Raw genomic sequence first — 23,962 nt, 5'->3', positions numbered from 1 at the left:
GATCTGACGCAGTTGGTTCTTGTGCTGCTACACACACAGTGGTTGACAGGTGGAACCATACTGTCGAAAGGAACATTGCCAGCGAACTGCAGTATAACAGTGATTAATTCTGGTACTGGGTGAAAATGATAAGCTTTAACGTAGACTTATTTGCCCTGGCTGTTTGAACTTACTCGTCATTGTTTGCCCTAGTTGTACCAGATAACTCTATCACCCAACTTGCAGCAACTAGGGTTTGCCTGTTTGAATCCTGCCATCGGACAATTCCATCTTTGTTTATTAATTAAAGCCAACGTCTTTCTTAGGGACTTTACCACCACTTTTCCGTATGGGTATGTTTCAAACCTCTTTCCTGGGCCGATCCTGGAGGAGACTGGTCCACAGCCGTGCCAATAAAACTACACCATTTTCAGGTTTGAGCTCTGTTATTCTTTTGTACGTTGATATTTTAAGTCTGAGAAGACTTAAGGTAAGACATGCGCTGTCGGTGTTCTGTTTCTTGTCATTTGTTTGTGGGCTGCCATTCTCAAAATTCTAAGAATAATTTTGTCCAGAACGTAAGACCTTGTATGAACAACTTTAGGGATGGAATGGTGTGGCAATATAACATGCCTATACCGCATGTCATATTTTAGGGCATATAGCATACATATGCCTAAATATATACGGAACTACACGGCACGTCGACGGCAAAAATTTGCTTGGAGTGTCTATCGCAATAAAAATAAACTCTGATAACCACCTCTGACATTCCCCAAACAAACCCCCAAAATGCAGAACCCTATTCAGAGAAATACTGTAGTGTGTGGCTTCTGATTAAAGGGCCCCTGAAACGGTTCGGACAAATTTTGTAGACACGTAGGATACAGCTTAAGTGGAACATTCGCACCACAATTTAAGTGAAGCGTTACGTATTAATGGAGCTACAAGCGATTAGAAGCTACCCTCCTCCCTAGCCATGCTTTTCCTCCTCAACTCGCTCGCCGAGCGAGTGGGGCTAAGCTCCGCCTTCACTGGTTCAGCGTCACGATGCGACGTCACATCGTCCACTTCCGGTTGTTTTGGAGCCCGCCCGCGCGAGACCGCTCCGCTAGCCGCTTGGCCGTCGACCCCAAGCGAGAGCTATCGAAGCAGCGTGCGTTGCGAGCATTCTGTCGTAGCGCCGAACGTGTCTTGTATTCCGGTAACCACAGGCAAGCTGGTCATTTCGGCAAATGACTGCAGGCATAAACTCAAGCTGATGAAGGAAGTTTAGCGTAGACGTACGTGAGCGGCCTGATCGGTCTGCGCGGTCGATACACTTGTTGGTGCAGCGCTTAACCAGCCAAACAAAGCGCTATTATTGCTCTAACCAAGTGTAAAACATTTTAAACATTTATAAAAACAACGTGTTACACTCCTGCGAAAAATACACACCAGCAGCAAAGAAGAATACACTTCGTTGCTGCTACTGTGTATGGTTGAGCTCTGTGCCACCAGGTGGCTGCACCGTGCAGACCATTCGCATTTGCCCTTCTGCTCATCTCATGGCTCATCCCGTTACGGCAAAGTCAAGCGGCCAGACTCTGTCCCCTTGCGCTTGCGTTTTCCCTAATACCGGACTCGGGAAACGCTATTGCGTTAGTAATCTTCCGGTGTAAAGTGACGGCCACAAACGCGCAAATCCTGGCGCCGATCGAATAGCGGCAGTCCGATGCGCAGCAGCCAGTTCGCTCGGACGCTGCCTTGCAGAGGGACACGATGTCGCAGCTTGACATATTGCCAGTCGCTACGTTTGCAGTCCACAAGGCAACAAAGTCGAATCATAGTGCTCGCGAAAAGACTGAGACCGACTCTGACCGCGGCGCTCTCTTCAAAATGGAGTACGTTGTAACACAAGCAGACGACACATGCTGTGTGCCGGAAGTGCTTAAGCGTACTGAAAAACTATTCTTGTGCATTCTCTTTATGTTACTTTCTTTTGATAAAAACAAATTAACTAACATTCAAACTATTACGAAGATCATTTGTTTACCATAAAGTTGGAAAAATTATCGATCACGCGCCCTTGTCAGCCAATCGGATAGCTCGCCCCACTGACGTCGTGTGGGTGATTTCGGTCATATGGGTAGGGGCGGCTTAAAATTCCGCCGAGCAGTGCGCTGCGATCGGCAGCGATGTGCATATTTAAAACCTTATAATAAATTACACGCTTTACGCGGAGCACTTATATGTGTCAATTAATGATCAGAAGGACCTACTCTAACGACTCAATACGTTTGTAGAAAATCGTCAAAAGCGTTTCAGGGTCCCTTTAATTCTGACTACCTGGGGCATCTCAACATGCCCCCAACACAGGGGTGCCATTCTGGGCACTGTGAAATTCAACCATACGGTCAAGTTTGCCATCTTGTCCGCTCTGATTGGCCCACAGGGCTGCTATGCCATCTCTGATAGGCTGAAAATGCCACCATGGCGGCATTTGACAGCGTACAAAATAGCACCTTAGGGTGCACGAGCATTTTTGCAATTCATTTTTATCGGAATGCAACTGTTGTGGCCAGGAATCGAACTAAGGCATCGCCTTTAGCAGCAGGTCACTGACCCACTGTGAAGGGTCCACGGGCTTGTCAAAACTGATAATGTGCATCAGCTTGTAAGATTTCAAAGGTTTTGCTCATTCGACTCGTCATCTCTGCTTATGTCATCATTATTTCCATTGGTAAATGTCATGTTTGTGGGCTTCCACAGGAAAAGGGGCAGATGTTGCACAAACATGGTTTATTCCATGTTGCAGCAACCCTAGCTGCTAAAAAGCAACATAATGACAGACAGAGGGTTACAGGAGGAAATGCTCACAGCACTGGCATGCGCTTTTAAACTCATACAGTGAATGAGATGTGGGTGACATCTGCCACATGACTGAGAAGAAGCATGCGTGGCATTATCACAAGTACAGGTATGCCACAGTAGCAGGAGCGAGCAAAGAATGTATGGCTGCCCTTGTCAGCTAGGTGCCGTGTTGTATCACTTGGCACTCTAGGTGCATTCACAAAATATTGCATTAACTCTGAAATTGGCAGTGCTCATAAAAAATAAAAAAATCCCATAGAATGGTTTTCAAAGCTTGCTGGGCATACACTGTTCGGCTGAGAGCTGCAGGCAAAAAAGATTCAGAGGTGATTTAGCGGTAAATGCGAGAGCAATGCGTTAGTATTAAGTCATACCTCTTTACGGTCCTGGATCCATGATCTAGACGGCGTTCACCACATTGCAAAGTGTTGTTTGGGTCCTCACTTGATACATGGCCTGCCTTTGAAGAACAAAGTGCTACTGACGGTGGTCCAAAGCAGATGACTCAATTGTACTACATCTGAGACCACTTATAACGTAACCACTTATAGTGCAGAACCAGATATAATGCAGTATGTTTTCACATGCACAGCCTTTGAAAAACATTGTTTTGCTTATACTAGTGCGGAAATTCGTGACTCTGGCGATTTGAATTTTAAGTGGTTTACGCTTATACACATGTGTGTGTTAGTATGTGTGTATGTGCACAGATACATACACTTCTGCCATGTTACCATGTGACTGGCTTCCCATACTTCACATACACTTTTTCCACTTTGACACCCCTAATTCTAACGCATCGAAAGTTTCAAGTACATAGGGTGAACTTTGTGGAATGTGTATCAGGTCATGCTAGACTGGTGAATTCCAAGCCTATGTTCACATTAGCATTGCTCATTATTTTGATTCGTAAAAAGTCCCCCGTGGCATTTTACATACCCATGTTTGCAAAAACAGCGAACACCCCCTTTTGTTGTTTCTGTACCTCTTTCACTGACTTGCATGTTGCAATTAAAGGGTGGTCACATGTTTTCTTCGGACCACAAGAATTGCGTGTGCATTGGAATCAAGGGCACACCTGGTAAATACTTTGAGAGGAGTTTATGAAAACAAGTCTTGCATTAAGTTCTCATTATTTTTGTTGTTGCACAGCATTTCACTTACGCCGCCAGCAGTGCTCCTTGAAATCCTTACTGCTTAAGGGATGGCTCTTCTATGGCTAGGCCATGTGTTTTGAGCGTCTACAGGACCAGGATCCTCGAATCAATTCTCCCTAGGGTGAAGAGAAGTGCTGCTCTGAGGGGTTGTCTAGAATGTTTATTGGCTTTGTCGTGGTGATGACCTATGTTTTCCGGGGCGCAGACGGTGGTGCACCGACGTGGGAGGAGCTGAGCCGGTGCGTGCTGGCAGCACGTGCCTGCCTCCAAGGGCTTGTGGCATTCATGGGGGCCTTTGGGGGGCGGCGAATGAACGGAGGGGGCGGAGGAGCCCCATCGTCCTCTTCGCCCGGGAGGGGCAGGGCTGAGACGGGAGGTGGCGCGGCTGGTGGGAGCCCCGGCCACAACCCTGGTGGGTCTCGCTACAAGACGAGCCTGTGCCGCGATGTGGCTCAGCGTGGCTCGTGCCCCCGCGGGGCCCACTGCACCTTTGCTCACTCCCAGGAGGAGATGGACAGGTGAGCACCTGACTCGGTTGCCATTTGGCATGCTGGGTAACTTGGCGAGGGTACGTGCATATATGCAGCCAAAGCTTGATAATTCAATTTTCATGGGGACACTCATTGAATTCGAATTAAACGAAATTTGATGTTGAAAGGAGTGGTAGCGCCTCTGGAACCATCTCCTTTTACTTACGACAGAAATCTGGGATAGCTTTCTGTGTTTTTTTTCTTTTCTGGAAGCGATCACTGTACGCTTATCTTCAAGAGCTCAGAAAGCATCTTCCACATACTCTTGAAAACTAAAGAACAGCCGTGGCCGATTCAGTCTTTCCATCACCTGCAGTAACAAAGGCGGCACCGGTGCTTCCTCTTCCTCATCCGCATCATCTACCTCTCGATGGTCATTGCTGACTACTTGGCCAATGATGTCATCGTCTGTGACGGTGCAACAGACCATGGCTGAGCTGTTGACACTTATGTAGTCTGTGATGTCTGTGTCACCCAACACTTTGTGTTCGGACATCAGATTTGTTACAACGTATGAGTGCATGGCCAGAAATACCATTCGTGCCTTCCACTGGTACACTGACGTTATCAATGAGATTACATGTTGTGCACATCTCTGCTCAGGGTGCATTATAATGTGAGTTATATAATATTATTATAGCTTATAATGTGAGTTTGCCAGTAGAAGGTAAAAGTGGTATCTCTGGCCATGTGCTCTCGCATTGTTGTTAAGGGGGGAAGTGGCAATGAAAACTTTCTTTTTATTTATGGGAACAAATTGACGAAAATGAGCATGCAGGTGGGATTGGTTGTGCTGATATCATAACTGAAATCAGTTTTGTGCTATCTATTATAGTTTTTGAGTTACAATACACGACAGCCTGTAATGGTCATCCCCAAATACATACTCGATTTACTCGTGTTTACTCAATTCTAACACGCACCCGTTGGCCCTGTCCTTTACAGCACTGCGCACTTCATTCTTTCATACAGAAATACAGCTTTCTCTCATTTGGAGAAAACAAGGATTTACAGTCGCCAACTGATTTTTCGGACTCCAGAAATTCGAACATGCTCGATTATTCAGTCTGCTTCGCGGCACCACCATTCTCCCCGTGGGGCATAGACCATAATCTATAACAACTGCCGAAATTCGGACACCTTGCAACCTCTCATCCAATTTTTCGGACACTCCTTGAGCCAATTGATCGAGAGCACTATGCACCAGCTCTGACCGGTGCATGGTTCGACTTGCTGTACGCCATTTTTGTTTTGAACGGAGCCTCCTTGCTGCCCCATGAAGTGGCGCTACTGCAAATCCCCTCTCATCATCATCGTTTCTGCCTGGTTCGATAGAGTGGCTAGAGCAGTTCCGGTCTCGGCTTAGTAAGCCGTGTCAAGACAATCCAGCAGCTGATTTGTTTATTTCTTTGTGCACGACACTGCGAGTAGGCCACATTTTTCGTTTGTGCAACTGGTGTCGGCGTGACGGCATGGTGGTGCTTGCTTTGTGTGCTTTGTCAAGATTGCGGTGATCCAACGCGGCATACGGAAACATTGCGTCCAGTGTCTAATGGTGCCGACAGTGCCCGCGCTGACTGCGCTGGGGAATGCCGGCAAGTGGGTGCCGGGAGACCTAGGATTTGTCGCCTTCCGGTGTGCTCCCTGCTGATGTCGAAAATGTTCTGCCGAGACCTGTGCAGTGGTTGCATCGCGATTCCGGACACCGTCTCATTTGACAGTTTCGCAGGTGTTGACACTGCTGTACTGACATGCGCAGAACTCAATGACGGTGAGATCATTCGTCAGGTTTCTGCTGCACCGCCGGACGATGACTCCGAGTCGGAAGATGACGCACTATGTGCTATGCTGCCGTCGCATGTGGAGCATGTACAAGCATTGACTGTGCTTTCAGCCGCCTATAGTTACCGTACGACCCTCTCCGAGATTCAGGCTTATCTGATTGCGCGTAAACGGAACAGCGCGCAACGGCGCATTCACAATTTCTTTAAGCCTACTGCCGAGCCCGAATAAGTGCGTGGAAATAAAGGATTTCTTTTTTTTTTTCTTAATCTGCTTTTTCGGACACCTGTTTATTCTGACATTTCCGCAGCCCCCGTAAGGTCCAAATAAACGGTCGGCGACTGTACTCCAAATGAACTGAAGTTGCGATAAATAAAAAAAAGTCGAATTTTCGCCCAAAAGGTGAAGCATCGATTACGATAGCAAAGTAGTAGACAGCTATGCGAAAAGTAAGGTTTGTAGTTTTATTGGCCCTATAAACTTTTAAACATTCGCTTCCTAGCTAAATCAACAAGCATGGTATCATGCGCGCACAAGCAAACGTGAACACGTCTCACTGAATGATCGTGGGAACATATTTTCGTAACGCTGGAGCGAGGAAATGCGGTAGCATGAGCGAGCGAATTGACCTTTGTGCAGCCTTTTGCTTCAATGTGAACTAAGTGACGAGAACACAGCACGGTGTGCCTAGATGCTTAGACTGTCTCCATGGCAGATTGCTTTCAAGGTAGGGGCCACGCGGCCGTGCCTATGCAGCAGCCTCTCCTGTTTGTGGCAGTCTCGCACGTAAGTGTTGGGAACTCTGAATGCCCGTGATGCGGCCCGATTTCCGCCGGTCACTTCACACGTGATCACTTTCCTTTTAATTGCGGCATCGTGATGAGCAGTCGGCACTTCCATACTGATAGAGCAAACGTAGAAAACGGGAAGACGACGGTGGACTAACCTAAGCATACGTACTACAGCACATGGAGGAAACTACAGCAGCTATGCTCGAAGTGCGTATGAGGCGGCCATTTTGAAATACCGATGGTGATATGGTAACACAAATTTAGGGTCATACTCGATTCTAAGGTACACGCAATTTTTGGACCTGTTTTATCGGGAAAAAAAGTGCGCCTTAGCTTTGAGTAAATACAGTAATTGCACATAGTTCACCAAGATTTTCACTTCAGCATGTTCACAAAGGCCCATTCTGTGCAATAGAGCTATTTGTTTACTTTTTAAATGCTGAAATTAGCATAAATTTTCTTAAAATTTTAATATGCATATTGTCTTACTAATGACTTCTGCAAAAAAACGATATAATTTTTTTTTACGTAGTGCAGATAAAAATGAACAGCTTTATTGCACTCATCAATGTTTCAGGATCTAAGTGCAAAAGACAGAATTGTTTTGTTTTCATTCGTTGTGAAATGGCACTGGGATGACTGAAAGCAACTGCACAAAAAATCAAAGCTGAGAAAATGGAGCTCAAAGCTTCATTTTTTGTAAACATTTAAATCTTTACTTTGAGCACCTAAAACCCGCTTGGAATGTAGTCCCTTGCCTGTGAGAACACATTTCCTTTAAATTTTGATGTAGTTCTTCGCTTCTTCGCAGCATTTTTGTACACCTTAGTAGCCTTTTTGATGCGTCATGCATCCATGTGTCGTGCAGAGGTGGATGACAGCGCATTCAAAATGTCCGTTCTTGTTTCTCCTCGTTGCGCAACCTCTTCATTAGTGAGAGTTGGAGCTGAAATCCGCAGCTGAATATTTGATGCGAAAACTTCTGCTCTCGTCGATGTCATGTTGCTGTTGCAACCGCACGCGGACGCACCGTCGCCATAGCCCATGGTTGCATTGTCAGCACTGCATGCGGATGCGCTTTCTTGGTCACCCACGTGCGCCGGTCGTGCCTCATTGATACGGTCAGCGGTATCTGCTTCTACGAGTAGTATTCTCCCACGCCTTTCGTGGTCTTCCGTATGTGTGAGCATCAACGTTAAACGAATTAAGATGAGGCGTGACAATAAGGAAATACAGACCAAACACCTGATAGTTACTTTTGGCACAAGTGTTCTGCCCGAGTCCATCGAGACCGGGTATATCAAGCTTCGTGTTTGGCCATACATCCCTAATCCCCTGTGATGCTTCAAATGCCAGCGTTTTGGTCACAGTTCACAGAGCTGCCGAGGCCGCCAAACCTGTGCGAAATGCAGTGCTCATGAGCACACCTCTGAATTGTGATGTGTAAATTGTGATGGGGAGCATGCTGTATACTCGCGGTCGTGCCCATCTTGAAAGAAAGAAAAGGAAATAGTTACAATTAAAGTAAAAGAAAACATAAGTTTCAAAGAGGCATGCAGGCGGGTATCCTTCCTGCCAAAGAACACCTTTGCCGATGTGACGCGTCAGGGGGCAGCGACACAGCGGCTTCTGGCGGCTGTCCGACCCACAAGCAGTGAGTCGGCAGTTACACCATCTGCCCCCGCGGCGGTTGCAGCTAGCACTGCTCCGCCACCCCAGCAGAAGGGGCTATCCACCTCCGGGCAGGTGGCCTCAAAGGCCTCGTCAAACGTGTCGAGGCCTTCACATTAAATAAACCACTCGGAAGAGCGCATGTCCAGCGCCTTGCAAGAGGCGATGGACACAACTACCAGCAAGACGACGCCACCAGCGCCTAAGGAGTGGCGAGGCTCTCTCGATTGCTCCAAAAAAGACAAAACTCCTGTCACAGCGCCTGCAAAGGGCCCGTGAACTAATCCCTGTCTACTAAACACACAGCACTAAACACAAGTGGCATAATGGATACACAAATACAGCTGTGGAATGTACGAGGACTTCTAAATAACCTCGACAACAATAGAGAACTACTACACAAACTCAATATCAAGTTGCTGTATGTTCAGGAAACACATCTGAAACCTACAAACACAAACTTTCTTCGTAATTACTTCATCTTCCGAAAGGACCGCGATGAGGCTTACGCCTCTGGCGGAGTAGCAATAATAGCGGACAAGTCTGTAGCTTGCTGACACGTCGCCCTTCAGACGCCCCTTGAGGCAATGTCAGTTCGGGCCATTCTTTTTAATAAGTTAATCACTGTCTGTTCTGTTTATATATCCCCAAACCATCATCTCGAAAAAACAGACATTTACAAACTTATTATCCAACTTCCCAAACCTTACATACTCGTGGGAGATTTTAATGCTCCCCACACGATGTGGGGAGACTCACGATGCGACGCGAGAGGTCGATTAGTAGAAAACATTTTAGTAAACATGGGCACATATCTGTTCAATAAAAACGAACCGAATAATTACAATATGTATCATAATTCACATTCTTCTATAGGCCTATCTATTTGCTCAGCAGCTCTTATCCCTTACCTAGAGTGGAGCGTTATTAAAGATCCCTATGGAAGTGACCATTTTCCTGTACTTTTAAACTTAATTATACCACATGAATGCCTTCCACATATGCCTCTGTGGAAGCTAGCTTCTGCCGACTGGGACCATTATAAGGAATCGACCTATTTATCACAGATTTTAGTATTGACGACGCGGTAGCATATTTTACCGCTTTTATCATCGAGGCAGCGAATAACTTCATCCCACAATCAAGGGGTACCTCATCCAAAAGACGAGTTCCATGGTGGAATGAGGAATGCAAGGAGGCGCGGAAAAACAAAATAGAGCGTGGGGCATACTGAGCCGATACCCCACTGCAGAAAATCTGATAGAATTTAAAAACATTAAATTGCAGGGAAGACGAACGTGACGGCAAGCTAAGAAGACAAGCTGCGAGAGATCCTTGTCCGGCATTAACTCGTACACACAGGAGGCAAAAGTATGGAATGGGCTAAGGAGACGTAAGGGACAACAAATTCATCCGTTGCCCCTTGTTGATATAGAGGGAAATAAGTTGAAAGAGCAGGCCGACGCTCTTGGTGAACACTTTGAGCGCGTCTCTAGCTCCACTCGCTATTCGGATAACTTTTTGAAACGTAAAGCAATAGAAGAACTTAAGCGTCGGAAATGGTATCCGAAATGATCCTTATAACCGTCCTTTTACCATGGCGAAACTTAAAGCTTCCCTATCAGCTTGTCACAGTTCTGCACCGGGCCCTGATAGAATCATGTACGCTATGATTAAGCACCTGCACTCCGACACACAAATCACGCTACTCACACTTTTCAATACTATCTAGGCTGCTGGTTATCTCCCATCTAATTGGAAAGAAGCTATTGTGATCCCGGTTTTGAAAAATGGTAAAGATTCTTTATTGCTTACTAGCTACCGTCCTATAGCGCTTACGAGCTGCCTCTGTAAGCTTTTTAAAAATATGATCAATTGCTCGTGCATTTCCTAGAATTGAGCAAAATACTTGACCCATTTCAATATGGCTTTAGGGAAGGGCGATCTACAACCGACCATCTCGTGTGCATCGAAGCAAGCTTTCGCGATGCCTTCATGCACAAACAATTCTTCTTATCCATATTTCTTGATATGGAAAAAGCGTACGACACAACTTGGCGGTTCGGAATCCTGCGCGACCTTTCGGCGCTGGGCATCCGCGGCAATATGTTAAACATTATAGAGAGCTACCTAGAGAATCATATATTTCGGGTGAAAATAGGTCATGCACTGTCGCGTACATTCATACAGGAAACTGGGGTACACTAGGGCAGCGTACTCAGCAGCACGCTCTTTGTTCTAAAGATGAACACGCTTTGTGCATCATTACCACCAGCTATTTTTTATTCTGTCTACGTAGCCGATATCCAAATAGGTTCAAATCCTGCAACCTCACAGTGTGCGAAAGACAGGTACAGCAGGGCTTAAACAATGTGTCCAAGTGGGCAGACCAAAACGAACTTGAAATCAACCGCCACAAACGTTCTTGTGTTCTCTTCACAAGAAAGAGAGGCCTGCTCCCAGATCCTTGCGTAAAACTAGGCAGACAACAAATTCCTGTCAACTAAGAGCACACATTTCTAGGTGTTATACTTGACTCCAGGCTTACTTTCATTTCACGCATAGAATGTCTTAAAGCAAAGTGTCTAAAAACAATGAACTTACTTAAAATCCTATCCCACACAACATGGGGCAGCGACAAGAAGTGCCTTTTGAATCTTTACAGGAGCCTAGTTTGATCACGAATAGATTATGGTGCTGTAGTATATCACTCTGCAGCACCGAGTGCGCTAAAGATACACCCTGTTCATCATCTGGGTATCCGCCTGGCCACTGGCGCATTTAGAACAAGCCCGGTGGAAAGTCTATATGTAGAGTCAGACGAGTGGTCACTCCATTTTGAGAGAACATACATCAGCTTCACATATTTTCTCAAAATGCGCTCTAATAAAGAACATCCGTGTTTCACAACCGTGAACGACTTGACCTGCGAAACATTTTTTTGTAATAGACCCTCCATGAGACTTCCTTTGTCGCTCTGTGCTAAAGAACTTAGCGAAGAAATGGATGTCCCAGTTCTCGAACATCGCCTAATGCCTCCAGCTAAGCTATTACCGCCCTGGGAGTGGCAGGTGATAGACTGTGACGTATCCTTTGTAGAGGTCACAGAGCATGCACCTGACCTCGAAATCGCTATGCATTTCCGTGAACTTCAATCGAAGTACTCCTGCTCAGAATTCTACACAGATGTGTCAAAATCACATTCTGGCGTATCTTTTGCTGCAGTTGGTCCCTCATTTTCTGAATCTGTCGTATTGAATCCCTTAACAAGTATCCTCACTGCAGAAGCCTATGCAGTACTGTCTGCAGTAAAACATATAAATTACAACTCGACAGAGCAATAGTATTTACAGACTCGTTAAGTGTTGTAAAAGCGTTCATTTCTTTAGAAAGGCATACAAATCCTGTTTTCATTAAACTTTACTCGCTCTTATGCAATATTTATCTATCACATAGACACGCAGTAATATGCTGGGTACCTGGCCATAGGGGCATCGAGGGTAATGTACTAGCTGACAAAATAGCCACATCGCCCACATCACTAACCACTTTTTCTACGGCTACTGTCCCTGTCACAGATCTGAAGCCTTTCTTGCGCAAGAAACTGCGACAACACTGGCAACGCATGTGGAACGCAGAAACAAATAATAAACTGCACATTATAAAGCCACAGTTAGGTTTTATGGCCCTCCCCAGCAAAATCTCGGCGAACAGATGTCTTATTCTGTCGCCTCAGAATAGGGCACACATTTGGTACCCACAATTTTCTGCTCACTGGAAATGAACCGCCAACCTGTGGTCGATGTGGTGAGAGGCTAACCATCCTCAACGTCCTCTTGGAGTGTCGGAAAGCCGAGTCTGAAAGAAACATTTTCATCCTGCATATCATTATTGCGTCCCTCTTCACCCGGCTATGCTTCTTGGCAGGGAACCGTTTTTTTAACACCAAGGTAGTCCTCAAATTTTTTAAATGATGTTGTCCTGCATGTTATAAGCCCATTAAACTTGTAGTGCATCCTCTTTCCAGAGGATGCCGCTGTGATAGTTGTTTTGTATAGCACATGCCTCTAGGCCCTTGTGTTTTAAGGGCTCTTATGAGGCCATAGTGCTCTAGTGAATTTTAGAATCTTATACATTTTTATATGGTATCATTATTTTGCAATGCACCTTAATGCTCGTAGTACACGTCTTTTGTCATCGCCATAACCTTATTGCATGTATATTTTATGCACTTTACAGCGACTATTTTAGGCCCTTTTACAGCCACGTCACATCAACTTCACAGAATTCATAACTCCACTGCAAACTCATCAACACTGGCTTGGCACTCGTTGACCATACCTGGCCCTTGCGCCTATAAACACCACACATTCATTCATTCACACGGCACCTTTGCATTGCGGGGTAGGCTGACATAATGTGCAACTTCTGCCACTGTCGGGCCTGAATCGCCCGTGCTGTCGCTTTCTGTGTCGTCCTTATCACTGTCGCTAGGCGACACTTCGGCAACAACCGAGGCAATGATGATGAAAAGTCGAACCTCGTAGCCAACATATCTTCGCGGTCGCAGCAGCGCTGCCGAGCAACTCCTTCGCATTCCAAATGCCATATGCCGTTGTCAACAATAGACCTATGTCGCATGCCAGCGCCGACTTTTCGTGTCACGTTAGATAGCCCGGACGATGTCTAATTTTTCTTCTGCTGTGCTGAGCACCCGGCGTCTTTTTTATCCGAGTTTCGGCATGACGCGAGTTTTTGCTTGCACGACGCCACAATGCTCTCTGGCACGGCACCGAAATGATGATGTTGATGTGGCTTCATGCGCAAATGCACGGGGCGCTTGGAGGCCGTTGTGCTGATCTCTGGGGCTTGTTGTTCTGCCGAGCCGCCCGATGAAGACGACGCACCAGTTGTTTGCACGACGAAAAGTGGAAACACTACGTGTTAACCGATACGTACGCAATAAGCTGGTACGGTTTATGCGGATACAAAACACATTATGTTCAATTGCCGCTTAGTTGGGGATTTGACTTTATTACTTTTAAAATGAAACTACTGTTTAAGCGGGTACGGTTTAAAGATGTTTTACTGTATATGGACATAAGGCTCCGTCAAATTGCATGTTATTTGTGTACTGTTGTGCTTCCAAAAATGAAATCGAGGGTTCGACGGAAGCCCGTCTGGTCGGGATGAAGCATTGAAGCTTCATCCCGACCAGACCTTCCGTCGCTGTTGCACATGCTGTCGGAAGGTTCATGGAAGCATACATAAGCTTCCATGAACCTTCCGTCATCCCATTGTGAACAAGGCTTCCGTAGCGAAGCCGAAACGTCTTTTAGATTTTTTCATTTCTTAGCACTTCTATGTTGGTCGGTGTCCTTCGTTTTATTTCTTCAATGTTGTGCTTCCAGTATGCCACGCGCAATGTATTGGTTGTGAGGGAAAGTGCTGCGCTGTGGCTGCTAGTCATAAACATACCACTCCGCTTATTCAGGTTCAGGTCTGCTATGCCTTCCATGTAATATTGGGCATATTTTTGCAACATAAAAGTATGACACTTAACGTTAGATCAAGTTATATGAGACATATCATTCTTTCAAATTTGGCGCACTATTTTTTGGTTGTGAATGCGAGCAGTAGCCTTTGTGGTGTTGCTGGCTGTGCACGAAAGGGGATATGGAGATTTGGCCTTGTTGGCAAGACATGAAGTGAATCGGCACTTGCTTCGTCTGTTTTTTTATTATGATTGAAAACTTTTAATGTGTGTCCTGTGCTCCTTATGTGTTTGTCACTTGAGTCACTAACTAGATGCCTGCATGCACAGCCATCGTCTGCGTGATGGTGGCCGAGATTGCTGTACAGCGCAGGAGGTTGATGGCATGCCATGTTGGATGTTCGGCAGTCATATTTGTTTTCAAAACTGTAGTTATAAGAGCGCTTGAGCTTGACAGCTACACTGTTTTCCACTTTCTATACCACAAGAGCCAGTCTGTTTGTGGACACAGCAAATGCACAATTTTCTGAAGCCAGTCCTCATCCTCTGATGACGCTCCTCCTTATCAGAAACACATTAGCAGAACTGTTATGAGACCGTGAAGCGTTGCAAAAGCCATAGCTGCAAAAGAAGGGCTTAATTTTGTGCACTTGCCGCAATGCTGCGAAAATTTCAGGAGGCAGATCGGATACTAGTGCCTACAGGAGTTTCCAGTGTGGCAGCATGGAAACAGTGGGAAGGGAAGCCTTTGTCAAAGGTTTGTGGGCCACTGTGGATGTGACCAGACCTGCTGCTGAGAGTTGTGGTGGGCGGAGGAGGTGTATTGAGATCCACACTACGTGGCTCCTGGTGATGGTATCTGCTGTATATGCACTCTGTACATATGTACGCAGTGTGTTTACTGTTGGTGTAAATTCAAAGATGAACAATTAAGAAGCTGCTCCAATGTATTGTTTCACTTCCATGTTCATCTGCATTTGTAACAGTGGCTTTATTCAGACTCCAAAATGTACGCTTGGGACTACTACATCTGAAGAAACCGGCTACAGAGCAATTACTTGGTGCACTTCTGTGTAAATACAGTGCAGTTCATTTATAACAATATAAAGAAGAGCGAAAAATCTGATTGTTATAACCGATCATCACTATACCTCGACTGCTGTAAAAAAAAAAAAAAAAAGCACCCCTGTTGTTGAACAGTGCGCTGAAATAGTCAGAAATCTGCATTAGCTTTTGCGGCAGTTTCATGTTTACAACCGGGGTGTGCATAACATCCAGCTGCTGCATGAAGACTGGCGACGATCCTTTAGCATGCATGAAATCAGTGAGCAACTCGATCGATGAAAGTGCACTTTACGTGAACATTGGGGTTGAGGTCAAAGCCGGGCCATTGTCTATCTCGTCTTCACTTCGCTGTTGCCACTGCTGCCGTCGCTTCAGTCGCACAACACCACCGTCTGTGTCGTGACAATGATAGCCTCGTCAGCACTACAGTCGAATCTCGTTAATTCGAGCACGCTTAATTCGAACTTCTGGTTTATTCTAACTGGTGCCGTAGTCCCATCAAAGTTATGTGTATTCCAATGGGCAAAAACGCCCGGTAATTCGAATGCACAAACATTTGTGATGGTTAATTCAAACCTACCGTGCTCCAACAATGCTCTCAGCAGCGCGCCAAATCATGCGGTGACACCTCCGACCAGCATTGCTCCCACCCTGCCATAGAGAAAAGGCTTACGAGAAACCCCTCATTGCCGCACAGGGGGAAAAAAAACACATGGCAGGAATTTTACCCTCTCCCAAATGGCAAGGTCGTCGTTTCTGCATTGCGCCGTGATGCCCAGCCACACTAGTGGCAAAACACGCACCTGGGCCGATTTTTTGTGGCTCGCCGCTGCGGCAAGTGAGCTGTGAGTGGAGGAGACCAATAAGAGTGGCCTCTACAGAGGCATATGCGTGGGAAACTAGTATCATGTGGACCCACCCGACTGCTCTATTTGTACTCATGTCTGGTTCAGCCGGACCACTAGTTTCGCACTATTGTTTGCTTGCGTCAGTTCTTGTTCACGCCTGTTTTGGTTGGTCTCATTCCCACTTGTTTTTTTTTTACAATGACTTGTCTAAACCGCGACATCCTGATGGAAAAGCTGTTGGAGACGGTGCACCATATCCGATTCTGTATGATAAGACGGACCCTGAATAGAAGGACGCGAAGGCGACACCCAGTACCTCATTCTCCTTGTCTTTTGAAAGTGGTGATGCCGTAACAGACGGAGGAGTACACCAACCTGATTATGATCAGCGGCAACAACTTGGCCATCTTGGTAAAATGTGACTCGCATTAAGAACGCAGGATAAAGAAGGTAAACACAGCGCCGATCTGTCAGCAGACGAAGGAAAACACGTGAACATGCAGAGGGAACAGCAGCAGAGGCCCAGTCCGGCCTCGGAGACTCCGTTGCTTTGGCGGCAGTAGGTGGCAGAAGTAATTAACGCCATCTAGCAAGCTGGTGGGAAAGCAAATCCACTTCCCTCCTGCCCTCCCTCATCTTCGACAGTCTCTGCATGCGCGCGCCTCCGAGCCAGCGCCGCCAGGCCCGGCGGCCCAATGCCAGCTTAGCCCCGCTCCTTGAAGTTATCTGGAAGTGAGCATTAGCTGGTGTGGGCAGTTTCGTGGTCCTCGCCCGCTGTGTGCTTGCGCATTGTAATATTTCATGACTCGCACCTTTCATGCATCTTGCTATGGTGCATGAATACTTCAAAAACAAGTCCTTCTTTTAATTGAACAAATTTTCGGGTCCCTTTGAGTTCGAATTATTGAGATATGACTGTATCTTGTAGCACCAACTAGCGATGCTCTGTGGCTTTTGCATTTTACATGCGGGCGAGACGTGCTGCACGGTAATGGCGGCAGATGCGAACTTGCATACGCAAGCTTTTTGCCAATTCTTGGTACCATTCATTTAAGGGGAACTTAGCAACGTAAATGCCAAGCTCAGTCTGCATGAACAAAAATGTCCGGAAGACGAAAATTTGATCATTGTATCCGACATGTGGTCAGAAGTTTTTTTTCTCGGAGCCGCAATGAATAAGTTCTAAGGAGGCCCGCTCAAAAGGGTGATCCGCTCATTCAGGTTGCTTGTTGTAGCCCTGGAGAACATTCATACCATCCAAAATGACTCCACTTAAGGCCGAGACTTTAAATAAAAAAGTTGTGCCAAACTTAACTGGAATTGCATCATTGAGATGATCACTGATATGTACACTGCACAGGACATTTGCATTGTGAATATAAGTTTTGAGCACAGCAATGAGGAAAATTTTTCATGTCGATTTACATTGTCACATTTAAAATGTTAAGCTGTAAGGGCTTCTGCGTACACTTGTAGAGAAACAATCTCAGCATAAATTTTATGCCTGCAGTTTAACTTCATTGCTATTGACCCAGTTGATTCAGTTTCGATAAAGGAAATGTGTGATAATTGGTTGTTGGACCTTTTGAAAAGGTTGGTAAACTTGCTTCTTTGAACTATTGGACTGATACATCATTGAATCCTACTTCAGTTGTTGTGCATGGTAAATGATTGCCTGGCAAAGTAGCAGCTACTTACCTTTTCTTTTTTTCTCCTTTCTGTTGCCGTTTAACAGAAAACCACCTTATGTCCGACAAAACCGGTTCAGAAAGTAAGTTGCGTAAGCTGGTGACCTACTGAAACTCTGTGCTCATTTTGGTATTGGCTTTTTGTGACGTTCAATACCAAGCAGTGAAAAAGTGTATGATTATACTTTACTTTGCACAAATGGAATGCTGACATGCTTTACTTGACACATTCAGCAATGTATGCTAAAGAAAGTGGAAGAGGTATGTAATATTCCTCGGCTAAACTTTTCGCTGTCGGCTGAAAATTTCTTTAGTGGGAACAAAAGAGAGAAAGCATGGCACTTCCAACATCGCTTCAAAAACTTTATCACCAGTTATCAGCCATGCGAGATGATAGACTTACATGCCTTCATATTATAAAGGGATTATCTTCGTGGATATTCAGTGTAACTCATCTCTTTATCAGTGCCACAAAGGGCACTGGCGCATGATTCTTTTGCGCAAACAATTTTTTTCCAACTTCGAGTATTTAAATTTTACAATGATGCTGCTGTGAATTTTGACTACACATGATACAGTGCGCTGATAATCGTCCACAGACCTGTTAATCATGTAGCATGATTATCACTGATTATCAGCATTGCAGTAGCACTTTTGACTTTGGCTGTTGGCATTGTGTGTGCCAATCAGGCTGGTCCATAAATGAGGCTTTGCAATGTAGAATGTTTACATAGTGCAGGCTAAAATGGGAACCTTCTTTGCTTATTATACAAGGTGTCTGAACTAACGTTGGTTGGGCTTTAAACAAATATGGTTCTGATAGAACAGATGCAGTGTTTGCTGTCACCTTGTGCAACTCGTTTAATTATAATTGCATGTCTCAATAGTTGATTAAGATTATTTAATGAGCATGTTAAATTTTATTTTCACGACTGTATTCGCACATTAAAGCTTGGGATTGCCATGGAAAAGGTCGGAACTTAGTCATTTCTGCCTTGCTAACTTCTGTGTTTTTTGTCAATGTTAAGTAGAAAGCATGTAAAATTGGAAGAATTGCACTGCACTGGCTGGCTTGCTCTCAAATTGAACAAAATTTATTGTTAGAAGTACGAATATGGTAATTGATTATCTCAGCTATGGCAACATCCCTGCAAGCCACCTTTCCAGCTTGACATAGCAGGTCAAAACGGCTTGTGCAGTTTTGTGATACCAGTAAGTGACCTGTATGTGATGACATTCTCTACACTACAGCTGAGGCTGTGAAGCCAGAGTGCATGTGTATGAGCTTCTACTGGGCCCCAAGCATGATACAAAGGGAACTTCTTCAGTGGGAAGCACGGAAGAGGAGTGCTGCTGCAGCACATGCCTCGTACATAACTCGTTTTGACGGTGGCTATACGTTGTGCCGCTATATTGATTCAATGCTAAACACGTTACCGTTGACAGTCATCGTGAGAGGGGTTCTCCCAGATTATTTGCATGCACAGCAGGTGACATAAATGTACTGGTTATATTTTATGATGTGCACAGTGCGACATGCAGACAAAGGACATCTGTTGTACCTTTTCGTCCTTTGTCTGCTGTTGTGCTGTGCATATCGTAGATTACAAACTCGCCCGGTCTTACACCTTGCTTCGTTGTATTAGAACTGCAGTCGTGTCGCCCTTTTTTTGTTTCCTGAAAAGTTTCTAGAAGTTCATGTGCTGTCTTATGTTTGCTTCTGCCCAGAGTCTTCACCGCGAAAAAGCACAGTACTCCTGTGCAGAATTCGCAGCCAACTGAAAGGTGCGCAGTTATATCTGTCTTTGAATTTTTGTTGTAATCCCTCGTCTGGCCATTAACGCAGAAACTGGTTTGCAAGTTGGCAGCATATCTCATGAAGAGGCCCTTATGCAGGCTTTTGTGTGTGTATATTGCCTAGTTAGGTTCGAATTGCTGTTCGGTGTACATTGCACACGGCACAGCACATTGCATTCCCAGCATTAGCATTGTGGGAAGCCCACAGATTCCAGCAAAGGCTGACTCCTGCTCTCCAGTGGTGGTTGCTGACTGCGTTCATTAGTGTGCAATGTAGACACTGCATGAATTTTCAATACAAAGAAGTATATAACTGCGGGCAGACAGGAGGGGGGAGGGGAGTGGACAAAATGCCTCAGTGGCTGTGGCAGAATACACAGGTGCTTTAAGTATTTAGGTGTACATTGAGCAACCACAGGTGGTTAGAGCATCAGTCTGGAGCCCCCTACTTTGCATCTCTCATAGCCCATGTACAGCTTTGGTACAGCTTTGGTTACTGGCTTACACTTCACTCATCCGACCGAAACTAGAATATGCATGCATTTTTTGGGATCCCTATAAGAAAATTTAGCATTAATGCTTTAGAGATGGTCCAACATAAAGCTGTCAGGTTTATTTTTTCTAAATATAGACTGAGTGACTCTCCTACTAGCCTAATGAATTAACACAATATTCAAACGTTACAGCTTCGTAGGGAAATACAAGACTGAAATTTCTTTTCTTGCTTAAAAACAACTGTTTGTCCCTCCACCCACAGGATTATGTTAAACCACTTACAGCATGTCGAACACTGCATCGTCACGCTGATTCTTTAACACCCTATAACACCCGAACTAACCTCTTTAAGTTTTCCTTTTTCCCGCGCACTGTAACAGATTGGAACAGCCTGCCATTATCACGATTGATAAGCACCGATTTTATTGAATGCATGTGTCTTTAATGTTAATGGTATTACTGTGTTGGCAAGCCTTGTTACTGGTTTCTTTTTCTCTTTTTTTACATTACATTACATATGCAGCATTGCTTTTGTATTTCTTTTTCTTGTGTCTATGTGGATATATGCTGTAACCATATAAATAAATAAACTCCTTAAAGGGACACTAGAGGCAAATACTAAGTCGATGTGGACTGTTTAAATACCATTCCAGAAACCTTGCAACACTCATTTCGGACCAAGAAAATACTTAGTTTACGAGAAAATTGCATCTGAAGGGTTCGAATATCTTTTTTGAAATTCAGATCTCCCGCCACTCTACTGGGGGAGTGGTGACGCTGCATACGCCATCACCACGCTTTGCTGCCGTTGGTGATTAAAATGGTGCCCGACAGACGGCGGTACTGAGCCAAGACCGACCGGCGTATTCGCCGCTGCAGCTGCTTTTTAGTCAAGTCGCGTAAGCCCGTTCGGGCATCCTGCGACGTCACATGGAAGTTGAATTCCCTGCTACTTGCAGTTTGTGCGGGTTTCGCGATCGGGCAAAACCAGCACAGCACTTCGCGATAATGAAACTACTGAAACACGACAGCGTGGGCGGTGCAGAGTTGAGCAAAAACGAAACCTTTCGACTGCCCGCGTCGTTGTCAAGGCTAATTTTAATGAGTTCTTTCTTTCTAAAAATGAAATAGAACTGGACAAGTAGCATTTTATTTCATTTTATAAGACAATGCAGGGATGTTTTTTGTAACGAGTGGTTGAGTACTAGTGACGGAATTTAACTGAGGAGTGCTTTCATCATCGGGCAAGTACTTGAATGTCCTGGGGGAGTCTCTAATCATGTCCTGCGTTTACCTCAATTTCTCGATTATTGAGGCTATGTTTGCGATAATACTCACGCCTTAGACATTCTCGAGCACTAATCTATCACTTTAGCTTGACTTAATATTCTCCTTTAGTGTCCCTTTAATTCAATTGAAGAAAATGATAGGGAAAACCAGCTACCCAAAGAGATGCCTCTAATGCAGCCTACCAATTTTCCGAAGCAGGCCTGCCCTACAGTGAGGCTTGAGGGGTGATAGGAGTACATGGTCATGAGCAGGAAGCATTGTTACTGGTTTGGATGCCTGCAGATGGGCTATTTTAGCCCTGTGTTGGTCAGGAAATCGGGATAGATTTTTGCAAAGAGGGCGTGCATGTCGTGGCATGTTGGGCAGAGGGTATTCAGCATCTTCATTTGCTCTCTCCTGATGAGCGGAGATTATTGGGCAACCTTGTTTTGAACTGGAGAGGCAACAGACGTAACTGTAATGCCTGTGTGCCCCCCCCTCCCCCCGCCCCTTTTTTTGTGCTATAGCTAAACCCACCTAGATCATATTTTTGTAACTTTAAAAGCACTGAGTGGGTTTACTTAAGTGGCTGGTGCTAAAATCTCCACCCTCCTTAAGGCGATGCAAGCTAGGTTATTAGCCAACTTTCTTCAGGCTCTACAAACAGTTGGTATTGCCGTGTGATTGACAGAAAACACTGTGAGAAGGGTGGCAGAGAGAAAGCTAATGCTTAAAGCAATGCACGTGGAGAACTCGATGAGGGTTGTGAGCACTGCACACTACCCTCACCATTGAGCCATGACCAATCCGGGCAATGTGATGAGAGAAAAGTTGTATTCTGCCACTGGGGGGAGCATTGCCCTCACCTGTGATGAGTGGCTGCTTACATTGGGTGAATGATAAACAAGGGTGAAGAAAGTTTCAGATGTGATGGAGGGCAACCTTTGACTCTTGATAATTCTGCTGAAGACTGATTGTCAATAGCCTGGCGAGGGAAAAGAGTTTGTTGATCTCAGCTAATATGAAACTTCTCTGGCAGAGAGAAGGTGTGTGAGGGCATTATTTGACACTCATGAAAAGTTTGCAGTTGTGTAAAAAGTGTTGTGCGGATCCTTTGAGTTAGTACTACACCTGTGGGGTATTCTAGCTCTATCTGCAACATAGTAGCATTTTAAAATGGGGCAGGTCCGATAGGTGGTTGTCTAAAAATTATGTATTTCTTGATCTCAGTGCTCCATTCAGTTTTATAAACATAGAACAACGAAAATACAGTATCTGCAGTTGCTGCAGCTGATGAAAAACTTGAATTGTCATGGCTGCTAGTTGTAGGTCTTTATTGTGGACTCATTTACCATTTAGCACAGCAAAATTGTAGGCTACAAGGTGATAGCACTCATGATGTTTTCTTGCTGTTAACAGAAAACTGCCTCCCCGTTCTGACGACAGATTCAGAAAGTAAGTTGTTGGGTGCAAGTATTGTGAACCCATGTTGTTACAGTACCACATCTGCCAAGAACCTACTCTTTGTAATGTATGCTGATGGAGTGTTAGTAGTAAATTGTACTTCCTGCTTAACTGATTAACACTTCATGATACTCTTCTTAATGATTGGAACATAATTGGCGTGACAGTACAGGGAAAGAGATACTAGAACTCGGCGTTTGAAGCATTTTTTCTTGGATAACGTAACTTATGTCTTTCTGGACAGTGACTTTTGCTACATGAATTGTAAGAATGTTGTTTTTTTTCTGTGAAAACGATTGGGTCGGTGTTATTCGCCGCACCATCTGCAAGGATGTTTGTGTCGTAAATTTTGACGACTGCTTTGTAGCCTCTTCCTTATGTCATGAGCAGCACATCTATTTAGGCACCGATGTGCAGAGTAGAAAGTAGTGTCTCAGACAGATATCTCTTAGGTGTGTCACCTGAGGTACCTTGTTGTGTGATTTCCCAGTGGTGCATGTGGTTTTGAGACTGCGGAGGGGCACGTGTTTGCCGTACTGAAATTGCAGACGTGTACATTCTTTCCTGCTGCTCAACACTTACCTGAGAATCTAACTTTTACCACTTTGGCTTACCCACAGGCTAGGTTGGTTATATTAAAGAATTTGTCGTGCTAGTAGGCACCAAAACCTGTCTGTGTTGTACGTTGTTACTTGGTGCTTTCTTTAGGCTAATACCCAAGAATGAGCTAGACATGCAACACGTTGTTACACTGTCATGATCCAGGTGGTGTGATACAGGTAGGTTGGCACGAACAAAAATGTTCCCAAATCCTTTAGGTGAGTTGTGTTGTACAATAGAGGGAGAATGCACGTACCTGTAGCAAGGCATGCATGTCTGCTATTCTGTGGTCATCTGTGATACACCTGGATTAAACAATGCAGTGAGACACTGATTTCACTGTTTCCATGATGCAGAGGTTGGCTCATTACTATGCACACTTGAGAAAGCTTGGGCTAGGCCAAGATCGGTTCCTGTGTATACCTAGAAGGTCCAAGGCTACTTGAGTTTATTTTCACCACAATCATGTTAGTACATTG

The 23,962-nt window shown here is 45.1% G+C and overlaps 1 protein-coding gene across 3 annotated transcripts in view; it reads left to right on the top strand.

Moving 5' to 3' along the window:
* The window catches only part of roq (RING finger and CCCH-type zinc finger domain-containing protein roquin), a 162,743-nt gene that overhangs the window by 37,869 nt on the left and 100,912 nt on the right, over positions 1-23,962 (top strand). For 2 of the 3 annotated variants that reach the window (XM_075678443.1, XM_075678444.1), the window contains exons 6-9: positions 4,195-4,507; positions 17,906-17,941; positions 19,587-19,643; positions 22,839-22,874. In XM_075678443.1, the coding sequence (XP_075534558.1) occupies positions 4,195-4,507; positions 17,906-17,941; positions 19,587-19,643; positions 22,839-22,874 (442 nt within the window). The remainder of the gene's footprint in view (positions 1-4,194; positions 4,508-17,905; positions 17,942-19,586; positions 19,644-22,838; positions 22,875-23,962) is intronic. The other variant, XM_075678445.1, reaches the window with a different exon arrangement.

This window comes from Dermacentor variabilis, unplaced genomic scaffold (assembly GCF_050947875.1).
Source record: "Dermacentor variabilis isolate Ectoservices unplaced genomic scaffold, ASM5094787v1 scaffold_20, whole genome shotgun sequence".
Taxonomy (NCBI): domain Eukaryota; kingdom Metazoa; phylum Arthropoda; class Arachnida; order Ixodida; family Ixodidae; genus Dermacentor; species Dermacentor variabilis.
The sequence above is the reverse complement of the archived record's forward strand: the minus strand, read 5'-3'. Positions and strand labels throughout refer to the sequence as shown.